General features: G+C 43.2%; 1 protein-coding gene across 2 annotated transcripts in view; it reads right to left on the bottom strand.

Moving 5' to 3' along the window:
* TANC1 (tetratricopeptide repeat, ankyrin repeat and coiled-coil containing 1) overlaps nt 1–15,096 on the bottom strand; it is a 350,249-nt gene that overhangs the window by 179,343 nt on the left and 155,810 nt on the right. For both annotated transcript variants that reach the window (XM_073634104.1, XM_073634105.1), the window contains exon 3: nt 13,651–13,833. In XM_073634104.1, the coding sequence (XP_073490205.1) occupies nt 13,651–13,833 (183 nt within the window). The remainder of the gene's footprint in view (nt 1–13,650; nt 13,834–15,096) is intronic.

Raw genomic sequence — 15,096 nt, forward strand, 5'->3', positions numbered from 1 at the left:
CCAACAGTCTAAAGGTTAGTATTACGGTCAGTCTTGTTTCTAGTGGCTCTCTACTGCTGAGCCACGCGGCTCACATATTGTTTTGCTTTCTGTGTACAAAGATACATTGCAACTCAATCACAGGAGAAGATGAGTAATGGTGCAAAGAAATGTGACAGCCTACCAAGAAAAGCAATGCTCAAAATGCTCATAGGGCAGCACTGTACCCTGTTCATTCTATCTTTTTTTTCAGGGTCCATCATCATATTTAGGATCACTGTGTAGGTTTTATCTGTGTGTATCCCAGTTTTTCTTTTATTCATTAGAATGTCAGATATGAGTATGAGATTCTGATATAATATAAAAAGCAATTAGCAACTAAAGGCCTCTCTGTAAACCCCTCTGCAAATCAACATAATCATTTATTTATGCATTATAAACTGTACAACATTACTAAATACAAACTCTTTCAGACTGGGAGAAATAACAAATTACTTCAAAGACAGAAATGAGCTATTTGATGCATTTAAATTCCTCCTGAATATCATTACAGTTCAGAGGAGTAATGGAAGGAAAGATCACTGTGCTGTTATTATAAAGATCTTGTCCTCATCACATATAGCCTTTTTAATACTAGTCTATTTAAAATTGTTAAACTGTAATCTAAATCCAAAGAAAAAAAAAAAAAAACTAAAAATGTAATATATTGCAGCTTACCTGCCCCCTCAGATGTGGTGGTTGCATTTGTGTCCTTTTTACAGGTCCTCTTATTTTCACCTGGTGATTGTGCCCAATAACATTTCCTGTCCTAAGGTGACAACGTTCACTCACTAAGCCTGGGTTCACACGAGGTGCGGTGCGAATTCACAGCAAATCGCAACCTGTCCACGTGAACTGATTGCAGAGTGTATGTTAAGTTAACGACAACCCGCAATAAATTTGCAAATTGTAGCAAGATTTGCAGGATCGGATCGCAGGGGTGAGAACACTGATGCGATCCAATTCTGGTGCAAAAAAAAAAAAAAGGGTCCTGCTCCGGTTTGGTGCGAATGCGGTACCATCTGAGCTATACAAATCCATGGCTCAAATCGCACTGCAGAGGCACCGCATGTAATTCGCACAGGAAAGTGCAACAGTGTGAACCCGGGCTGAAATGTACCTATGGTGGGGCAGCAGCATAAACCCTGGCTCATCTCCCCATTTGAACTTCAAACACCTTCCCTTCTCTACATCTTCATCACATTGAGGGGGAAGAAGACAGAAACATACCTGAGAAAACTGATAAAATTTGGGATTTCAGGTCAATCCACAAAAAATTTCAAGGACACCAGATCTCGGACAAGGGTTTTACTTAACTGCTTCAGCCCCGGAAGATTTTACCCCCTTCCTGACCAAAGCACTTTTTGTGATTCGGCACTGCGTCGCTTTAACTGGCTGCGCGGTCGTGCCACGTTGCACCCAAACAAAATTAACGTCCTTTTTTTATCACAAATAGAGCTTTCTTTTGGTGGTATTTGATCACTTCTGCGCTTTTTATTTTTTGCACTATAAACAAAAAAAGATCGTCAATTTTGAAAAAAAGCGCATTATTTTTTACTTTTTGCTATAATTATAGTTATAGCATCTACAAAATAGGGGATAGATTTATGGCATTTTTATTTATTTAATTTTTATTAGTAATGGCGGCGATCTGCGATTTTTATTGGAATTGCGACATTATGGCGGACACATCAGACAATTTTGACACTATTTTGGGACCATTGTCATTTATACAGCGATCAGCGCTATAAAAATGCACTGATTACTGTGCAAATGACACTGGCAGTGAAGGGGTTAACCACTAGGGGGCGATGAAGGGGTTAAGTGTGTCCTAGGGAGTGATTCTAACTGTGGGGGGATGGGCTTCAAGTCACATGACAGCGATCACCGGTCCCAATGACAGGGAGCAATGATCTCTGTCATGACACTATCCAAAAATCGCACTACTAGTAAATTTGCGCTTACTCTGAAACAAGTCTAAAAGTTGTAAGCAGCTAACACAACAACTAGAATCGTTGCCCAACAGATAAATAATTATACAAAAATGTGTAGCGCTAAAATGACAAGATACCTTAAAACTAATAAGTATAAAGGCCTATACTTAAAGTATAGTGTGCATATAAACATACATGTAGAGTATGACTAAAAGTCCAAAAGAACAGTCAATACGTTGGAATTGAGTGGGTTGCTACCCCGAACGTGAAGTGAGGAGCGCCTTCACCAACATATAACAGTTTCAAAAGGTAGCGTTCTTTAGTATATATGAAGTTTCATCAATGCATTGAATAGTCCATTTTATAATCAAACTCATATCCCACACCACTGTGTCTTCAAAACATGCAGTGCACTTGAATATTATAGATGGAGGCTTACCGGAGGGTTTGAACCCAAAACAGCATATACTGTGAGGGTCAAACCAGCTTTTATTGCACCCTGGCAATGGTGGGAAGATCTTTGTGGCCTGAGGATAGTGAGAAGGTCTTTTCTAAAGATGTATCCTATCCACACGTGATGCTGGATCTCACCAACCCGGGTTCATAGAGGGCACAAAAAGGGACTACATAGCGTGATACCGTAGACACCGTAATTTATTAAATAAAGGAATACACTTACATGATAAAGTTGATAAAAAGCGCTTGTACATAAAAAGGGGCGGCAGTGGAGTCCTCCCGACGCGTTTCGTCTGAGTAGACTTCGTCCTGGGGTGCCCTCCACTGCAGCCCGACTCCCTAATATAGGAACTGTAATCATCCTGATATGAATCCAGCCCAATCGATTCCAAAAAGCAGCACTTCCGGGTTGCCCAAGATGGCGGACCCGCGTGCGTTCCAAACCTCGTTTTAGTGGGTGTGTCCATGCGTTCCACCCTCCAAAACGGAAGTCGGAAGTTCCCCATATTCTAAAATAAAGAGCCATCATCTTATTATAATAAAACAAGACTTGTGTTTCAGTTTAGCTGGTAATTAGAGCTGATTAGTAATGTTTCCTATCGTCGTTCGAATAACAGCGAGATCCCGCCGTATCTCGCGATATAATGCTATAGCGTCACGACGCTGAGGGGAAAGTGTCCACAAGAAGCGTCACGACGCTAAGGCGGAAGTGCTCTCGCGGAACACCTCGCCTGCGTTCCACTGATGGTTAACCGGAAGTCCGCGGATCTCAGCTAATCTCGCGATATCGCGCTGTGACACCACAGCGCAAAAAATGGAATTAGTTGTATAGGTCAACCACTTGCGTTCTACCTATGATTAAGGTGGAACGACAGGTTGAGACTAGCTTCACTTTCAACAGGTGGCCTTCCTACTCCAAACACCACCACTGTACATTCTCAGCCCACGGGTGTTCATTCTCGTGGTCATGGTGTACAGAGGGGTGGAAACAAACGTGGTGGAGCATCTCATGTTTCCCAGTCGCAGGTGCAACATTATAGCCCTCAAACCCCTCGGAGGGGCAGAAACAACACAAGAGGGAGGAGGGGGGGTAGAGGTAATACCTTGGGCAGGGCACAATATTCCGATACCCGTCCCCAATATGGCACATACCATCCTTCCCCCAGACATCATAGATCAGGTCATGAGTCTCAACAGAGGGATGAACCCTATCATCACTACCCCTCCCCTATACGCACCCACAATAGGTTCTCACCCCTCAGGGAGATTTACAGCCCTGAACGCAGGAAAGATGAGTATGATCAATCTCCATACATACATAATCCCTACACACATGGGAACCAGTTTTTTTCGCGAGGCCCCTCACTCAAGAAAGCGAGGCCCAAACCAAAGAGAGGATGCAGAGGGGGTAGGAGAGTACAAAGAAGAAAAAAGGCAAAGACGGTAAAAGGCCAAGGCGTCTATAATTTGAGCTCTCAAACCCTCACGGAGGCAGAATTATCTTTGTTAGACAAAGGCCTTAAATATGCCCCCCCTAAGAAACTTGATAAGTTCCATACGTTTATGGATGTACACAAATACATCCGTAAGGTCAACATACAGAGGTATCTGGTTTCCAACCCGGTCCGTACTGACTACCCGGCATCCACATCAGGAACGGTTCATTCCGGCCTATCAAACCCCTCCCTCTTCTCTCCCCCAGTCCCCACAGCCCCTGCTGTAAAAATCTTTAGGGACCTTGTTATACAGGATTTAGCTTCACTGCCCAATAAACGCACTCACCATCCTCCATTTTTAAGAGATGGCTTGGAATCTCTATGTGCGCGTAAAGATTTGGTGGTCCGTCCAGCGGACAAAGGTGGAGGGATAGTGATTTTGGACAAGTGCCAGTACGAAGCAGAAATGCATCGTATCTTGAGCGAACCAGGGACTTATCAGCTGCTACCCAATAATCCTACACACATATTTAAACAAAAATTACAACAACTGGTTTTAAAAGGATATGAATCAAAGATCCTGAACAAAAGAGAGAAAGAATTTTTGATTCCTACAGCACCTCGAATCCCTACTATCTACTATTTGCCCAAAGTCCATAAGGATCCAGTTTGCCCCCCCGGTAGGCCAATTGTAAGTGGCATAAATTCCATTACGGCCAGAATGGGCAAATATATAGATTTTTTTCTGCAGCCCCTAGTAAAGAAAACACCATCATATTTAAAAGATACTAGCTCAACGATTAGACTTCTTGAGAACACCCCTTTAAGGGAGGGCTACATCATGGCCACGGCGGACGTGGCGTCACTGTATACGTGCATACCACACGATAAGGGTATCGATGCCGTCAAACACTTCTTATCTCAGGAACACTCTTTGGCCTCTTTTCAGTGTGAGTATCTTGTCGAACTATTAGAGTTCGCGGCAAAACACAACTACTTTTGGTTTAACCACAATTTCTATCTCCAGCAACGGGGGGTGGCCATGGGGGCGAAATTCGCGCCTAGCCTCGCGAACCTGTTCATGGCCAAGTGGGAGGAGGATGTCGTCTATGTCCACGAGACCAGGTCCCTGGTTTTGTGGACCCGTTACATAGACGACATCCTTCTCCTATGGAATGGCACCATGGAAACGTTGGAAGAGTTCTTTGTGTGTCTGAATAATAATGACAGGGGTATAGCTCTGTCGTACCAAGCCAGTAAGACCAAGATTCATTTTTTGGACTTACAGATAGAGATCATCAATAATGAATTTAGATTCAGTACTTATTTCAAATCCACAGACCGCAACGGGTTTATTCCCGTTGATAGTTGCCACCATGCCTCGTGGTTAAATTCGGTCCCTCGGAGCCAATTTTTAAGACTCCGACGAAATTGCACTGTAAAGGAGACATTTTTGGAACAGGCCAAAATTTTGAAATCCAGGTTTGAGGATAAGGGATACAACACTGAGGACTTGAACCTGGAGATTCAAAAAGCTGTCAGTATTGACAGGAAATCTTTACTGGAAGTTAAACCTAAAAGAGAATCTGACGGGAGATTTAGATGGGCTCTGCTAACCTCTTTCTCAACTCAGCATAGACAAATTAAAAACATCATGAGGAAACACTGGGGCGTCCTGAAGCAAGATAGTATTCTGGGCCCAATTATCCCAGAAGAAGCCAATGTTATCTTCAGGGGTGTACCCTCCCTAAAAGGACAGATAGCCCCCAATATTATAAACCCTCCCATTCGTCCCCAGTTCTTTCATAATTGGACAGGTTTCTTTCCGTGTAGGAAATGTACGGTGTGTCAGCATAACAACATTAGAACACGTAAAGTATCTGAATTTGCCTCTACAGTGACTGGAAGGAGATACACGATAAAACCATTCTGCACTTGCAGCACGAGATTTGTAGTGTACCTCATTACTTGCCCATGCCTTAAACAGTACATTGGCCGCACCACCAGAACATTTTCGATTAGGGTGGGTGAACACATTGCCCTAATTAAAAGCAGAGACCCCAAACATACGGTCCCTAGGCACTACAAAGAATTCCATGGTGGAAATCCAGAGGGATCACAGTTTGTTATTATTGATAAATACACACCACCCTGGAGAGGGGGTGCCAGAATAAGGGGTGTGTCACGCCTCGAAATGTTCTGGGCATATGAGCTAAAAACTTTTGCCCCGTTGGGGCTCAACGTAGAGGTTGATGTTAATGCCTTTCTGGACGAGTCATAAGGGATATAATATCCATTCCCAAGTATGCATTTCTGTACATTTTTTATTTTTATATTTTTTATCTCTATGTCTGCATTTTGGATGTATTTATATGCGGCTGGTACCCTCTGTAGAGCTATATATGTCATATATGCTTTAAAATGGGCACACCTGGGTGTATCCAGCTCACTTGATTCTGCCAAACTAAAACATATGAGTTCAGAGTCATACGAATTATTTCTGTTTTTTAGTTTGATTGTAACTGGATGACACCGAGTTGCTTACGTTGTCGCCACATCGCCCTCTTGTGGTGCACATTATGTGAGTAACTATTGGTCCCCAGTTTTTTATTCAGTTATCGACTGATAAGCCACTTAAGTGAAGCTAGTCTCAACCTGTCGTTCCACCTTACTCATAGGTAGAACGCAAGTGGTTGACCTATACAACTAATTCCATTTTTTGCGCTGTGGTGTCACAGCGCGATATCGCGAGATTAGCTGAGATCCGCGGACTTCCGGTTAACCATCAGTGGAACGCAGGCGAGGTGTTCCGCGAGAGCACTTCCGCCTTAGCGTCGTGACGCTTCTTGTGGACACTTTCCCCTCAGCGTCGTGACGCTATAGCATTATATCGCGAGAGACGGCGGGATCTCGCTGTTATTCGAACGACGATAGGAAACATTACTAATCAGCTCTAATTACCAGCTAAACTGAAACACAAGTCTTGTTTTATTATAATAAGATGATGGCTCTTTATTTTAGAATATGGGGAACTTCCGACTTCCGTTTTGGAGGGTGGAACGCATGGACACACCCACTAAAACGAGGTTTGGAACGCACGCGGGTCCGCCATCTTGGGCAACCCGGAAGTGCTGCTTTTTGGAATCGATTGGGCTGGATTCATATCCGGATGATTACAGTTCCTATATTAGGGAGTCGGGCTGCAGTGGAGGGCACCCCAGGACGAAGTCTACTCAGACGAAACGCGTCGGGAGGACTCCACTGCCGCCCCTTTTTATGTACAAGCGCTTTTTATCAACTTTATCATGTAAGTGTATTCCTTTATTTAATAAATTACGGTGTCTACGGTATCACGCTATGTAGTCCCTTTTTGTGCCCTCTATGAACCCGGGTTGGTGAGATCCAGCATCACGTGTGGATAGGATACATCTTTAGAAAAGACCTTCTCACTATCCTCAGGCCACAAAGATCTTCCCACCATTGCCAGGGTGCAATAAAAGCTGGTTTGACCCTCACAGTATATGCTGTTTTGGGTTCAAACCCTCCGGTAAGCCTCCATCTATAATATTCAAGTGCACTGCATGTTTTGAAGACACAGTGGTGTGGGATATGAGTTTGATTATAAAATGGACTATTCAATGCATTGATGAAACTTCATATATACTAAAGAACGCTACCTTTTGAAACTGTTATATGTTGGTGAAGGCGCTCCTCACTTCACGTTCGGGGTAGCAACCCACTCAATTCCAACATATTGACTGTTCTTTTGGACTTTTAGTCATACTCTACATGTATGTTTATATGCACACTATACTTTAAGTATAGGCCTTTATACTTATTAGTTTTAAGGTATCTTGTCATTTTAGCGCTACACATTTTTGTATAATTATGACACTATCCAGATTGGGGAAGTGCCTTGTTTACTTCACTTACCCATTCTGAGGCTCCGTGACACGATCGCCGGGAGACTCCATGTCCGCCGGTCCCAAGGGCACGCTGTACGCGGCAGGTGCGTCTTATTGTAGATCCAATTTTCTAGCTATACAGTTCTTGCAGATCTACCATGTACTCCTCTGCCCTGTAAGGATTTATCCGTATTCTTGAAGTGTGAAATGTGGGAGCGTTGTATTCCAATGGGCTCAATCCCTTGTCTTTTTCAAAGTAATCAAGAGTAGAAGAAGATAGAGGTATTTTAGAGAGTGGGTAGATATAAAGTAGATGGTGGTGATGTGGGAAAAAAAAGGGGGGGGGGGGATAGGGGGGTTAGGGGTGGCGGGGGAGGGGTCCCATGAACATGGATCCGTGGGGCTTCTCATTTAGTTTGTTTTCCAAAAGATATGTCACATTGCGTAAAAAAGCAGGGCGTAGGGCCGATTTGCTTGTTTATAGGCGTCAGAGATACCTCTTCTGAGGGCCTGGCCCTAATCTGAATATACAAATAAATTCCACAACTTCCAGGTTTTGGAATATGTGTCCTGCCTATTTTGAGCTGTGAGAATAAGGTCTTCCGTTTTGTTGATGTCGTCTACTTTTTTGAGCCATAAATCAATGGTCGGTGGGTGTGATTTCCAGTGAAGTGGAATGCAGGCTTTGGCTGCATCGAGAAGGTGGCGTATCACTGATTTCTTGTAGGTACGTTCGGAGATGTCGGACGAATGGAGGAGCAAGAATGCGGGATCTTCTGGGATGTTGCGGTCTGTTAATTTTTGTACTATCCTGCGAACTGCCTTCCAGAAATCCGCAATCCTGGGGCATGACCAGAAAATATGTATCAGGGTTCCTCTTTCTCTCTGGCAGTGCCAACAGAGGTCAGGTGTTGTGGGGAAAAATGTATGTAGCAGCGATGGGTTCTATTCCACCTTGATAAAATTTTGTAGTTGTTTTCCTGGATTTTGGTGCAGATGGAAGACTTGTGTGTGAATCTGAGGATACGGTGTCCTTTGTTGGCACTGAACTGGCAGTTTAGTTCCCTTTTCCACCTAATGAGACCTGGGGGCTGGTACTCCGCTTGGGGTGTAATTAACAAGGTGTAGGTGAGGAAGAGTATGCGGTAGAACTCCGGTTTTGGTACAGAATTCTTCCAGTGTAGTGAAGGGTTGGCTAGGATCGTTAGGAGGCGGTATGGATTTTAGGAAGTGGCATAGCTGAAGTGATCTTCAGAAGTCCAGGTGGAACGGGCCCGTGGGGTCTAAAAATTCTGTGATCGTCTTCCAACGTCCCATGGAGCTAAAATGGAAGGCTTAGTAGAGGCCCGAGTCGCTTAGGCCCAGAAAGACCACATCATGGAGGCCCGGTTTAAACTGAGGATTACCCAGTATGGAGTGTAAGGGCGACATTGGGGAGATTTACCTTAGCTTCCTGTCCCATAAACAATATCTTGGGGCCCCCAAGGTCACCAAAACTAGCATTTCCATTGGAAGATATCCCCTATATTACTTTTCTGCGTACAATTCAAAATTTCTTTTACTTTCACTTTCAAATGGTCAACAGGACCTAAAGAGGATGAATCTCCCTAACGGGAACACAGACAGCAATAAAAACTGACAGGTGTTCTAATCCCTATGCACTTTATCCAAAACTAAAAAAAAAAAAAAAAAAGTTTTGCCTTTTAGTTATACTTTAAATTTAATGTGTGTTGGTGCTGGCTGTCATAGTTGAAATCTGAAGTCCCCTGTCCCCCCCTCCCCATACACACACAGCTGTAATTTTCCAGTACTGAGGGGGTCAATATGAGTGCGTGACCTCAAAGATCATCAAGAGCACTAACTATGCCCTTCCTTTCCACCTACCTCCTCCATACATAGCTTTGGGTTGCAAGCGGTCTCATGCCATCCTCACAAACAATACATGGCTACTGGCCCTGATGTGTACTTGATGATGTCAATGTGCAACCACCAGCTGGAGGACCTTAGAGAAGAACCTTCAGAGGACCAGTCTCACAGATGGAGAAAGCCTGCCAGACAGAGCAAGCAATAAGTAATACACCTTAATCCTCTACCCCTAAAAATGCGTGGGGGTCCTCACTGCGAGCTTAATTTTGGGCTTCATCTAAAACAAGAACTAAAGCTTTATATTAATATTATGCACATAATGCAGTAGATCTGGCATTTATGTATTGTTTGGAACAGCCCTTTAAATTAACACTGCAAAACAAAAGGAAAGCGAATACGTAGCATGGGACTGACAAACTAGTAAAATTAGAACCCCAGAGAAAAGTCTGTTATGCCATTAAGGAAACCTGAGCCTTTTATAAAAACTCCGACCTTTAAAAACCTCAGCAAGCACTGGAAAAATAACACAATATATTACAGAGTCCCCATCATCTGTCATAGGACAGGAAATGGTATTACATCACAAAGCTTAATGTGTCCTTCAACATTCTGGTTCAAAATATACCAGGAATTACAAGTGGAAAATTAGCAAATAAACAAAATTGAACCTATTCTGGAGTGAAAAAGTGATATTAAAGTCTGTTTTTAGCATTTAAAAATAACTCGCGTCATACTTTTCCGCACAGAGCAGCCCAGATCCTCCCTTTCTTGGGTCCCTCGCCGGCGCTGCTGGCCCTTCCCTCCTGCCCACACAGCAAGCAGCTTGTTATGGGGGCACCTGAGCTGAGCCACTGCTCTGTGTCCATTCAGACAAGGAGCCGTGGTTCGGCCCCCCTCTCCCCCCTCATTGGCTCACTGACTTTGATTGACAGCAGCGGGAGCCAATGGCGCCACGCTGCCGTCTCAGCCAATGAGGAGGGAGAGTCCCGGACAGCCGAGACTCTCCGGCAACATCACTGGATCGATATGGGACTCAGGTAAGTATTAGGGGGGCTGCTGCACATAGGTTTTTTTTTATCTTGCTGCATAGAATGCAGCAAGATAAAAAACCTTTTGACTTTACAACCACTTTAAGCCCTGGTTTACACCAGTGCTGCTTTGAAATCACGCTACTTCAGAGCGATTCCAAAGCCGCAGATAAGTGCGATTTGCACCTCCGATTTCACTGCGGCTTGTGACTTAGTTTAGCAAAAGCCTATGCAAGTCACAATAAAGTAAGAAAAAAGTCGTGTAGGAACCTTTTAAACGGCAATTTGAACAGTTTCATTGCCGGCAATGGGGTGTGACTTGTCATGCGATTTGGAACTGTCAAATCACACCAGTGTGAACAAGGGCTTAAACAGTAACTCCACTTCTATTCAGAAAAAAACATTACCCTCTGGGTGATGTACATTGCAAGGATTAAAAAAAAAAACAAAAAAAAAACAAAAAAAAACAAACTTTGTTGCAGATTCCTACCTTTTGTTATTCTGAAGAAATATCCGTTTGTTTGACTGTGTCCATGTGCTAAGTGAATCTGTATGGGAGGGGTTTTATAATTATCAATCACCTGCAGAGTTCTAATGAGGAAAGTGTCAGGGTCTTCATCCCTTTAGACATTTCCCTTAAGGAGAATCTCACCAAAAATTACATTTTTGTTGCAGGGGACGCTCAAAATCTGGCTTGCATCTTAGTGCAGACTTCTGGGAAAATCAGTAAGCCAAGCACACAAGTAGGAAGTAACATTTTGGGGGGGGGGTAGTGATGTTATGTACACCATCTGTATACAGAACGCCTCCAGGTAGCCATATTTCTTTGCATTTTACAGAAAATAAGAGTGTTGCAGATTGAAAAGGTATTATTAAAAACATTTGATTACAATATGACTTGTGTAGCAAATGTATACACTATATTAATTTTTTTATTTGCTTTTTTTTTCCCCACGAAAGTGGTGTTACATTTTAGAGGAACATGCCAGACCAGAAAAATGAGAGCTACCATTATTGAAGGTGCATGCTCCATTCCCTACTATTTGTCCTTCATTCACAATGTGACGAGTCAATGACCTGTAACAAGCACCTGAATATGTTGGGACAACTAATACACAAATGACTATCCCAGGTCAGTGATGTGAAAAGCAGTGAAGAATAAAGGATCTCAGGCCCAGAGCATGTACCTTATAAAATACATCCGCAGTTGCAACCATATTTCTTTTCCTGACAGGTTACCATTAACCACTTACCCACTGGGCACTTAAACCCCCTTCCTAACCAGACCAATTTTCAGCTTTCAGTGCTCTCACATTTTGAATGACAATTACTCAGTCACTCAACACTATACCCATAGGAAATTTTTGTCCTTTTTTTCACACAAATAGAGCTTTCTTTTGGTGGTATTTAATCACCACTGGGTTTTTAATTTTTTTGCACTATAAATGAAAAAAGACCGAAAATTTTGTAAAAAAAATGCATTTTTCTTCATTTCAGTTATAAAATTTTGCAATTTAGTAAATTTTCTTCATAAATTTTGGCCAACATTTATACTACTACATATCTTTGGTAAAAATAACCCAAATAAGTGCATATTATTTGGTTTTTGTGAAAGTTGAAGAGTGTACAAGCTATGGTGCCAATCACTGAAAATTGATCACACCTGATGTACTGACGGACTATCTCATTTCTTGAGACACTAACAAGCTAAGAAAGTACAAATACCCTTCAAATGACACCTTTTTAGAAATTAGACAGTCCAAGGTATTTAGTAAGAGGCATGGTGAGTTTTTTTGAAGTTATAATTTTTTCACACAAATCTTTGAAAAATTAAGATTTTTTTTTCCCACAAAATTGTCATAACAAGTTATTTCTCACTTACAGCATATGCATACCACAAATTACACCCTAAAACACATTGTACTCCTCCTCCTGAGTATGGCAATACTACATGATGGATGAGCCAGGGATGGAGCATGGCTGAGCATGAATGTGGATGGGTGAGCCAGGGATGGATGGTTGGATGAGCCAGGTATGGAGCATGAATAAGGATGGATGAGCCAGGGATGGAGCATGAATGAGGATGGATGAGCCAGGGATGGAGCATGGCTAAGCATGAATGTGGATGGATGAGCCAGGAATGGAGCATGGCTGAGCATGAATGTGGATGGATGAGCCAGGGATGGGCACAGATCAGCGCTGTGGGCACTTCAGATCCAGCCCACAGCGCTGCTGCACCGGTTCCCTCCTCTCCTCACACACTGAACTGATTGGCGTGAGGAGAGGGGAGGAGCCGAACCGGACATGCTCCGTCATTGGACGGAGTGAACACGTGGTAAAGGGCTGCTGTCATTGGCCCTTTACCCTGACCCGTGACCCGACGGTCACGGACATTCCCGGAGGCGCGCAGGATCGTTACAGTACCGCTATGGTCCGGTTGCCAATCGGTTAAAGAACAATTTCCAAGCAACAAGAGTAGTCAGGGGGCTTCTAACTTTAACCAGAAAATACGGCAACTGTGCTGAGCTCTAGTTTTACAATGCCCTGATTGTAAAGATATTGCACACTAAGATTGTGCCGTTTATGGCAAGGTTCAACAAAGACATACATCATACAATTTTCTTTCCGTCAAAAATTGTTTGATTCCCTCATCAACGCTGACTGTGCTATTGCATTCTGACAGCAGGTTTCCCAGTCATCAGAATACAACAATAACTGCCGGCAGCTATGGCGACCAGCCATGATTGCACAAAAGAAAACACAAACAGGCTGGTTGTACTGAAGTCGATCCATTGATCAACTCTAGTACAACCAGCCTGCCCACAGGTGGATTGAAATTCATCCGGTACCTGCTGAACCGGCCAGCCTAAGGCGAACAGTAAACTGCAATCACAAATTCATAAAGAATCCACATTCTAACCTAAAGTACAATTTCTAAGAAATCCATCCCAATTAAATATAAATATTCCATCCTAATTAAAGAACATGAAATGAATCTGAGATTTACCTGGGGATTTCTTGGGTGCCCGCTGTGGTACAGCGTATGACTGGCGCGGCAGTAATGGTGATGATGGCAAGGAAACTGAAACCCCCTTGGTGAATCCCATTTTATAAAGATCATCCTGGATGCAGGGATTTTGATAATCTCCATTGTGATTTGGGTAGAAAACATTTTGTGTGTTTTCTTCAGCTAGAAAAAAAAAGAGGAAATCATAAATCAAATGAGAGATATGCCAAACATTTCTGTCGATAGGTGACATGTAATATGTTTACATCAGGTTATTAAAAAACATGTTAAAACATAAACCATAAAGGTATATAAACCATATTTTATCTCATTCCACATATAAATCAGACATCAACTTTTGTCTTGCCAAATTTAGTCGTTTTGTGACCAGAAGTAAAAAAAAAAAAAAAAAAAGAATAAAAAGCAAATGGTCAATTGGTTGACAAACATACCTACCTGTATAGAAAAGCAATCATTACTTGCACCATTCCCTAGTACTGTCAGAGGAGCACCAATGCATTCCTGGACCTGACACCATGTAAAAGAGTGTCTGTTCTGCCCCGTCTACTATATTCTGCTGGTTGGTACAGAATATGGATATCTTCTATTGCATTATAGAGGTCGAGGGTTTTCATTTTTATTTTCTGGTTAAAATCTGCTCAAATATAAGGCCTTGTTCACACTGGCGTATCACTGCGTACTCCTGTGCAAGGGCCGTGTTTACCTGCATAGGAATGCACAGGTGTTCCATTCATCCCCATGCAGGAAGTGCCATTTATGTCAATCGGAATGCAGCGACTGCAGGGACACAGCTGCTGCTCCCAATTTGACATTCATACAGATACCCGGTCCCGAATGCAGACAGTGTATACTGCTTTTACACAGAGTGCAAGGATTATTCTTTGAAGTATGCTGGCAGACGGAAGGCTTTTTCTGTTGAAGCTGTGGCTGCTTTATAAAAGAAAACAAAAATTCTGCACACCTTTTTGTTTTGAAACACCTGGAATGTATATAGCCAATTTAAAATAAAGGGTCAATTGGGCTTTAAAGGAGAAGTCCAGTCAAAGCTCGTTTGGCTGGGCTTCTCCTATGGATCACAGAAGTGCAATTTGTTTTGTGACCCATTTTCAGCAGAGAGCGGGCTGAAGTCCGCTCTCTGCGGACGTCACAGAAATCAGTCCAGTCACCGTGTCATCCCGACAATGGGAGTCTGGATCCACCAGGTGCCTGGACTGACACTCATCTCAGCGAGACACTGAGAGCCTGAGACGGCCGCTCCCCGCCCCTCCACAGCGCGGAGGGAGATGAGCAGAGAGCTTTGACTGACAGTCTACAGCTCTCTGCTGACGGATCACTGAAAACCGAGCGATCGACAATGTTCAATCGCTCGGTTCTCAGTGCAGAGGTGCCGGGGGACAGATGTAGCATCGGACCGATGCTGCATCC

The sequence above is a fragment of the Aquarana catesbeiana genome, linkage group LG06 (genome assembly GCF_042186555.1).
Source record: "Aquarana catesbeiana isolate 2022-GZ linkage group LG06, ASM4218655v1, whole genome shotgun sequence".
NCBI classification, from domain to species: domain Eukaryota; kingdom Metazoa; phylum Chordata; class Amphibia; order Anura; family Ranidae; genus Aquarana; species Aquarana catesbeiana.